Genomic DNA, 8,626 nt, shown 5'->3' with positions numbered 1-8,626 from the left:
TTAAAATTGGCATTCTGTCACATTTGTGTTGATGCTATCCTTATGAAAATAATTGTTTTTAATTGAGCCTTCAATTACATGATGAGCTTTAAAATTACACTACTGATGATTTATCAACGGAAAACAATAAATATTTATATGAATGTCGCAATACATAAACGTTGGTAATCTAAGTAATCAAAAGTACTGAACATTTCATCCCAAAAGATTGTTCTGTTATTTGTTCTGTCTAAATTTTTAGCAACCCCTTCATGACGCAGAATAGATTTACTTCAGAATAGAACCTTTATTTGACTGTTCAGGAAAGTTTGGTGATAACCATTGTTTGCCCGAGTAATCTTTTTTTTTTTTCTTTCTGGCAACAAGTCACCACCACGAAGCAAGGATGGTCTAGAATGCAGAGCAACAACCATCTACAATCTAATGGAACAAAATGTGATACGGCAGTAAAAGGATGTAGATTCCTACATCGACACGTGCCGACAATTTTCATTCTACTTGCGATAAGGTTTTGCAAAGCAAGTACATCAAAAAAAAAAAAAATGAAACAATAAACAGCATAATTTAGCGATAAAGACATTCTTATCTAAAAATGCAATCAGGTTAAAAAAAAAAATTGCCTTATAAGGTCAAAATTACAAGAAGGATTAAAAGACTCCTCGCAAGAGATTTGTGAAGATGACAGACAGGGCGAGACAGTGACAATAAGGCTATGCAGCATGAGTCAACTTTACCTCCGAAATAAAATAATTCTGCATTGGCTCTTCAGGAAAAGCGACAACTTGATAAGGTGATACCCTTTATTACCTTGAACAATTACAGCACCCGACATAGTAACCCAAGAGTTCCCGTCAAACATCAATTCAGAGGCTCCAAACACAATGCGACAAGCACAATGTAATCAAATTGGAAAAGCTGTGGTAAATGTCATGCAATCACATAGCACATAAAGTGGAAAATTCACGACAAAAAAATTCCTAGTGGAAGAAAGATAGACAATCCTCCGCATCTCGAGTACATGGCTGATGGAAAGTGTGTCCGTACCCTTAGCTACAAGCATCAACAACCTCAGAGCGCACGCACTGCGGAGTGTCTCTGCCAGCCCCTCTCCTCCCTTTCACTTTGTCCTATTCTGTTTGCCTCCTCCGCATGACCGTGTTGAGCTCATTCTGCTGCTTTCCTGGCTATTCTGTAGCTGGAAGACAATACTGGGTCCTGTTCCAGGCAGCACAACGCTGCCTGTGTCAAACAAGAAATCAATTGTCCTTCGGATTTTGAAACAAACAGAAAAACTGACAAACTTCAGGAGCTCTTCTATCTGTCGAAGGTGTTTGTGTAATCCACTCGTATAAGTCTGCCTTGTCCAACTTTTTTGCAAAAATTTGTAAATAAGTCCAGCTTGGGTGGAAAGAAAAAATGAAAGTATTACAGATATTACCAAGTGTCAGTGGAGTTTTCCCTGTGCTTTCTATGCAGAGGTTGCAATGAGGCAGCAAAGGAATTTTGCCTTTCTTACTAAACCAATATTTACATACTATACTCTTCTGTTGAGATAATGGGACCAAGTATGAGGAAACATTTTATTTTATAAGGGTGTATAAGGAAAGATGGGAGGCTTATCCCGATCTAAATCCTGTTTCCCCTCATCTCTCTTAAGCAAAAAATTCACATTTTGATTTTGCTTACTTGTACTTAATAGCCATGTCCAAGATTGAATCAATTTGCATATCACATTCTTCGTCATTTCTGTCGTCTGTTGTGAAGTGTAAACAAGCTCTGATACTGTCCTAAAGGCAAATATATTCAAAAAGTATTCTTCCCTCTCCACCCGTCATTTTTTCACATTTTACACAGGATTAAACGTGAAACTATACATCGTCGGCATATTTAAAAATACCTTCACCGAGTAAATTAAAGATACGGATTGATTCCATATTATATTACTTATGCAGGAGAAGCGGAGGAATAAATTGAGAAAAAATATTTAACTTGAGAAAAGGAAAATAAAAGAGGAGGGGGGACAGCACAAATTAAAGAAGGAAGGGTAGGAGAGTTGGGAAGGATGGAAGGAGAAAATGGAAAGAAGGTTAGAAGGACATATATGAACAGGCAGAAATGGAGATAGTATTAAAAAAAATTCTGACATTTACTAATGTAATATGGAGATGGGCCCGCTATAATCTCAAACTCGGTGGGTTGGATATTGCTGCAGCTTTTGTAGAGTATGGGTAGCATTACCAATGCCGTCATCCGTAACCCAGCACCTGATTCTTTTACTGCTCTACCCAGCCCCGTCTCCCTGCCTCTTGCTAACAATTACATTCAAAGGACCGGCGTAGACTTTCAGCCTCTTGCAAGAAAAAGACAAATGAAAACCCTCTATTTCACAGCATACATCAATGCAGGCTTTAGGAATAACCATACCAGCTGTCTCCACAATCACATTAATGTTTGAAGCAATAAAAGGATATCTTATACAGTATAAGTGCATGAAGGCCCAGCCAAAGCAGAGCTTTTAGGCCTATCTGTATCCATGGTACATTTGTGCAACATTGACATCTAGCACTTGTGATACATTAACAGGCTCTAACAAGTGGAAAAAAAGAATGTAGCAAACACTCACCTAAGATAGAAACTTTGCTCAAGAACTCTTCATACATCTTTCGCTTACGAAGAGTGCTTCCCTATAAGGACCGGTTTAGGGAAGAGATAGGAGCAGTGGAGAGAGAAAATGAGTGATGGGAAAATATGAATGGCATGAGTAGCAATTCTATTAGCTGTAAACTGTAAATGAGAATGTAAATGAGTGAAAATAAATTCAAAACGGCAACTGACTGAGCAACATATCGTTCTCGAAAAAGTTAGCCTGATTATTCAAATGGAAAATAATTGATATCATGTTGTTAAAGACATGGTTTTGTGAACACTTTAAAAGTTGAAGATGTTGTTGTTGTGGAAACGGTTGTGGAGCATCAAAACCATGATCTTTTCTGCTCGATTGTTAACCACCCCCAACCCCACCCAAGTCCACCTCCTTCCAAATTTGCAGTTTTCCATCCAGAAAGTTTGCTTTTGTATCCATCTTGTCAACCCTGTGCATCCTCCCCTACCCCTTTTCCCTCCCCACATCCTCAATTTGTCTAAGTCTCCCTCTATTTTGTCTCTCAACCCTGCTGTTGGCATTTCACCCCTCTTTCTCCTGTTCCTTTGGTTCTGTTCCGTCCTGCATTTTAGCTCTTCCATGAGCCTCGACTTTGTATACAACAAAATATATACAGTACTGTGCAAAAAAAGTTTGGGTTATTTTCACTTTTGTGGTGCTATTCCCCATTTAACAATGTTGGGAAGTTAGAAGTGTGCAACATAGGTAGATAATATCTCAAGTTTCTGTGAAAGTCAATTTAATATCACAGTTACCATGATGTATATTAAATAAATTAGGAAAATGGAAAAGTTTGATTTTTACTAAACATATGATTAAATGATCATGTGCTAGTAATATCCACTGACCACAAAGAAAATCTGCAGGAGAAAAAATTGTGGATTTTTGTACAATAAATAATAAGTTATTGAAGTAATCAACACCAATTCCGTTAATGGAAATTACAAAGAACCACAAAAAGTTGCAAATTGGTGAATATGTGGAATTCGTTTTCAACAGATTGTTCCCTTGTTTGAAAGTCTATGAGTGGGCTTAGAATGGCGCCAAGAAAGCAACTTTCAACGGAACAGCATATGAAGATTCAAACTCTGTGAGAAGAAGATTCAAACGATGAAGGAAATCGTAGAAAATTTGAAAATCTCCTACAGTGGTGTGAGGTACACTTTGCAACAACTGAAAGAAACTGGAAAGAAACAAGACAAGAAAAAGCCAATATGATCCAGAAGAACCTTCCCAAGGCAAAACAATCACTTGAAGTTGTTCAGCTTATGCAAAAGAAGACAATCAAGTCTGCAGCTGAGAAATGAAATGAGAGCAGGCCTGAACATTAACACCTCGTCCAGCATTGTGCACATAAGGCTGATTGCAGCAGGTCTCCGTGGTAGAGTTGTGGCAAATAAATCACTGCCGAGACCACAGAATAAGGTGAAAAGACTGAAATTTGCAAGGTAACACCAAGATTGAGTGACTGAACAATGGAATCAGGATTTATGCATACTTGCATTTTTGATGATAGTCATGTCAATGAAAAACTTGCAAATTAAAACTAATTTCCCCATAAGAAATAATGTAATAGGCAGAGGTTAGGAGGAGTGCTGCCTCAATCCCCATTTTTTTATATTCCTATTTTTACTATTACAGTGGTTTATTTTATCTAAATGATAAAGTTTAAGACATAAACAATGAAAAATTGTGAAAAACTACAGCCTACTGTTGCATTTAATAAATTCTAACAACTAAAAATAGAAAAATGAAAAAATGGGGATGTTAAAACTGTTTTGGCTGCTGTTGATGATGTCTTGCTCTGGAAGTGGTGGAGGGGAAGGGAGTGGTGCAATTATAGAGAAGGGGAATCATCTGGGTCAGATGACCTCGGCGAAGATGGTGACAGAGATTTAATTGGAGAGGGTATGAGATGTGGTTGAGCTCTGACCGCTAGATGTTGACAGCTCACTGGCATCATCCTTTGGATGTTCCTTCCCTTCCTTTTTTTGAAAAAAGGAAACAAAAGGTACACAGTGGCTCAACCTCTTCACTTTCAGCCTCTGACTCCTCAACCTAACATTCCTTCTCCAGCAGTAGAAAGTCCTCATTTGAGAGCTCCTCCTGGTACTCGTCCAGCATCTCCTCCACATCACCCTCCTCCACCTCATCAAAGCCAACAGTCTTGGCCATTTTGATGATGTTACGTCATGCTTTTGACACATCATTATTCATGCTGAAACCCATACACCATTCATACAGGAATGTGTGACTTCCTTCCAAGACTCAACATTACATAGAGCATCCCTTATTGTAAAAGCCTTCCAGAATTCCTTTACAGTCATCGTATCATTATCAGTTGATTTCATCATATTTGCAAATGTTTTTTGGAGATAATCTGCCTTGAATTGGTTGGTTGAATCACAGATGTGTGTTGGGTGGAAGAAACATCACCTTCATTTTTTTTCTTACAGGTCCTGGATGGATGGTGAATGACCTGGGGCATTATTGAGGAGAAGGAGAGGAGCTTACTATACTCTGGTCTGATTAATCGAAATTTGAACTTTTTGGATTCAACAACGCCAGTTCATATGTAGAAGTCCTGGTGAAATGTTGCTACATGCAATGTTTGCATCCCATTGTTAAACACGGTGAGGTTCTGTGACTGTCTAGGGTTGCATCGCAGCTTTTGGTGTGGGAAAAATTGTTTAAATCAATGGGACACAAACAAAAGAAAAGTACAAGCAGATACTGCAGCACCATGCAGTTACTCATGAAAATTGTAAAATCGGAAGAGGATTCATTTTCCATCAAGATAATAATCTAAAACACACTTCCAATATCGTAAAAGAGTATTTGGAAAACAAGGGTACAGTAAGTGTTATAATGGCTACTTTGGAATCCAGAAATGAGTAACAGAGACCATATGGGATTACTTGGAAACAGAGAAGAACAAGAGGAACCCAACTAAAGTTACAGGACTGTGGAATGTACTACAGGATATTTGGCACAATATTTCTGCAAGAGTGGTATTTTAATATGCCACTCTTACAGAAATATTCTTTGGCACACAATATTTCTGTAACAACTGCCTTTCGAGGCAGTTGGCCTGAAACAACTTGCCTTTGCCTCATGGAAGGCTAATCCAACTGAAGGCAATCTCAGTTCCTTCCACAAAGCTCGGAACAAGTATGTGTGTACCCTGAGGAGAACCAGACAACAACATCTTTCTAATCTCAAGTCTGAACTCTCAAACCTGTCTCCCTCCTCCAAACCTGGTGGTGTCGAGTTAAGTCTGTTTCTGGTATATGTTCACCCTCCATCCCCTCCCGTACCTTAAAAGGCCACACAGCTGACACTGCACATGAAAAGGCTGAATTCCTAAACTCAGTGTTTGCTTCTAAATCTTGTGTCCCAAACCCATCGCTTTCTTTATCCAGCTTACCCAGTCACACTAGCTGTTCCTGAACTCTGTGTCCTTTTCTCCTGACAAGGTGGAGAGTTTGCTGTCAAACATCAACTCAGATTCTGCAACCGGTCGAGACAGCATCAGCCCACGTGCCCTAAAACCTGCTCTGCCTCTCTTGCTCGCCCTCTCTCTGTTCTATTCACCCTCTCATTTTCTCAAGGTCATCTGCCATCTGCATGAAAATCAGCAAACATTACTGTACTGCATAAAAAGGTGCAAAAATATATCCCTGCAACGACAGACCAATCAGTCTTCTCCCAATCATCAGCAAGGTTATGGAATCCATCATCACTTCAGACATTAAATCCTTCCTCTTCTCCAATGGCTTGATTTCCAATCATCAATTTAGATTCAGACCTGGTCACTCAACGCTGGATATGCTGCTTCTGCTCTCCCAACAATGGATGGGGATCCACAATGCCAGACATGAAATCAGAGCCATCTCCTGAGATATATTGCATGCTTTTGATATGGTCTGGCACCCTGCCATGCTCACCAAACTCTTTTCCTATGGTATCCAAGGACAACTCCACTCATGGCTCGCAGACTTCCTTTCCTGTCACAGCCAACATGTGGCCCTTAACGGAATTCTTTCATCCTCTCTTCCGCTACAGGCTGGAGTTCCTCAACTTAGTGTTCTGGGCCCTGTTCTTTTTTACTGGTTTTCATCAAATGATCTCTCCGACTCTCTGGAAAATCCTGTTTATCTCTTTGCTGATGACTCCACCCTCTGTCATCCCTCAGACCGGCAAGCTGCAGCTTCTTCGCTCTCTGCAGATCTGGATAAAATCACAAATTGGTCCAACACGTGGAACATGTCTTTCAATCCTGACGATTCTCACACTCTCCCAATGTCTCTCTGAAAGGACCATTTAGAAATCCCCCTCCCCCACCCTCTATTTTCTCAACAATCCTCTGGAAGAAGTCCTTTCATTCAAGCTTCTGGGTCTCACTATCTGCCATGATCTTTCCTGGGAAAGCCACATTTCCAACCTGGCCTCCAAAGCCAGTCGCCGACGAGGAGTCCTCCATCATGCAAAGTCCTTCCTCGGCCCACCTGAGCTCCTGACAAAATACAAAGCTTTCGCCTGCAGCCTGATGGAGTACTGCTCTCCCCTCTGGGCTGGTGATCCTGCCTCTCAGCTTTCTCGGCTTCACACTGTGGAACCCTTCTCCAAGGCATTTAGGATCATTGGTATCTCCCACGATGAGGCTGAGTCTTTGGGCATCTCACTCTCTCACCACAGGCAGGTCGGTGGTCTTTCTGTCTTCTACCATCTCCCTCTGGTCTCGCCGCCCCCACCCCCTGCTGTGTCTGCGATTTGTCCCCACCATATTTCCACAGGGCACTCAAGATCCGCCAACAACCCCCTCCTGGTGAAACTACCAAAATCATGAATCACTGCTCACCTTCACTCTTTCATTCCTATTTTTTCCCACCTTTGGAATAAACTCCCACACACTATCCAATTGCATTCTTCTCTCCAGGCCTTCAAAACAGTTGTTCACCACCACCTCTTATCTTCCCCCATCCAAAACCTTGATCTTTTCCACCCCCGTTAATCCACCCCAAACCCACCCCCTTCAAAATTCCCTGCTTTCCTTCCTGAAAGTCTCTGTAATGTCCATCTTGTATACCCCGTGTTCCCCACCACACTCCTCTCCCTTCCACAGATCGCCTAATGTCTCTGTTCCCAACTGTTTTGTCCTTCCCCTCTTGTATCATGCCCTCCTTGCTGTGCGTTGTGTGTTGGCTCTCACATGAGCCTTGACAATGTAGACAAAAATAAAAAAAATCTCACACTCTCACACTCCCTCACCAAAAACACCTCTTGGCAACATCACCCACTCCCCCCCCACCAGCCCCCCACCTCACCAACCATCGACTTTCTCAACAATCCTCTTGAGGAACTTCAGTCATTCAAACTCCTGTGTCTCACTGTGAGCAATAATCTTTGTTGGGAATTTCAAAGTTGGCCACCAAAGCCAGCCGCTGACTGCGTACCCTCCATCGTACAAAGTCCTTCCTTGGCACACGTGGCCTTCATCCGCAGCTTGATGGAGTACTGCTCTCCCCTCTGGGCTGGCTCCTCTGCCTCATATCTTTCTCATCTTGACGCCGTGAAAACCAAGGCCTTCAAGAACATTGGAATGTCCTGCACTGAAACTGAGTCGATGGGCTTATTGCTTTGCCATCGGAGACAGGTCAGTGGTCTTTCTGTCTTCTACCGCCTCCTTTATGGCCTTGCACCCTCTGCTCTTTTGGTGCTTTACCCCTCCCAGATTTCTCCAAGGCTCACACAGTCCACCATCAACCCTCTTCTGGTAAAACTACCTAAATCGAAGATCACTGCTCACCTCCAATCATTTGTTCTTTTTCCCACCTGTAGAATCAACTTTGACTTCCTCTTCAATCTCATTCCTCCCTCCAGGTCTTCAAGACACCTGTTCAACACCATCTCAGATCGTCCCCAATTCAAATCCATGACATTTTCTCCCCTCATTTAGCCCCA

The 8,626-nt window shown here is 41.6% G+C and overlaps 1 protein-coding gene across 3 annotated transcripts in view; it reads right to left on the bottom strand.

The window, feature by feature from the left end:
- The window catches only part of LOC147034610 (cAMP-dependent protein kinase type I-alpha regulatory subunit-like), a 230,587-nt gene that overhangs the window by 28,516 nt on the left and 193,445 nt on the right, over nt 1-8,626 (bottom strand). For all 3 annotated transcript variants that reach the window (XM_085886182.1, XM_085886192.1, XM_085886175.1), the window contains one exon: nt 2,624-2,684. In XM_085886182.1, the coding sequence (XP_085742308.1) occupies nt 2,624-2,684 (61 nt within the window). The remainder of the gene's footprint in view (nt 1-2,623; nt 2,685-8,626) is intronic.

The sequence above is a fragment of the Eptatretus burgeri genome, chromosome 1 (genome assembly GCF_056783735.1).
Source record: "Eptatretus burgeri isolate ZD-2024b chromosome 1, Ebu_testis_v1, whole genome shotgun sequence".
NCBI classification, from domain to species: domain Eukaryota; kingdom Metazoa; phylum Chordata; class Myxini; order Myxiniformes; family Myxinidae; genus Eptatretus; species Eptatretus burgeri.
The sequence above is the reverse complement of the archived record's forward strand: the minus strand, read 5'-3'. Positions and strand labels throughout refer to the sequence as shown.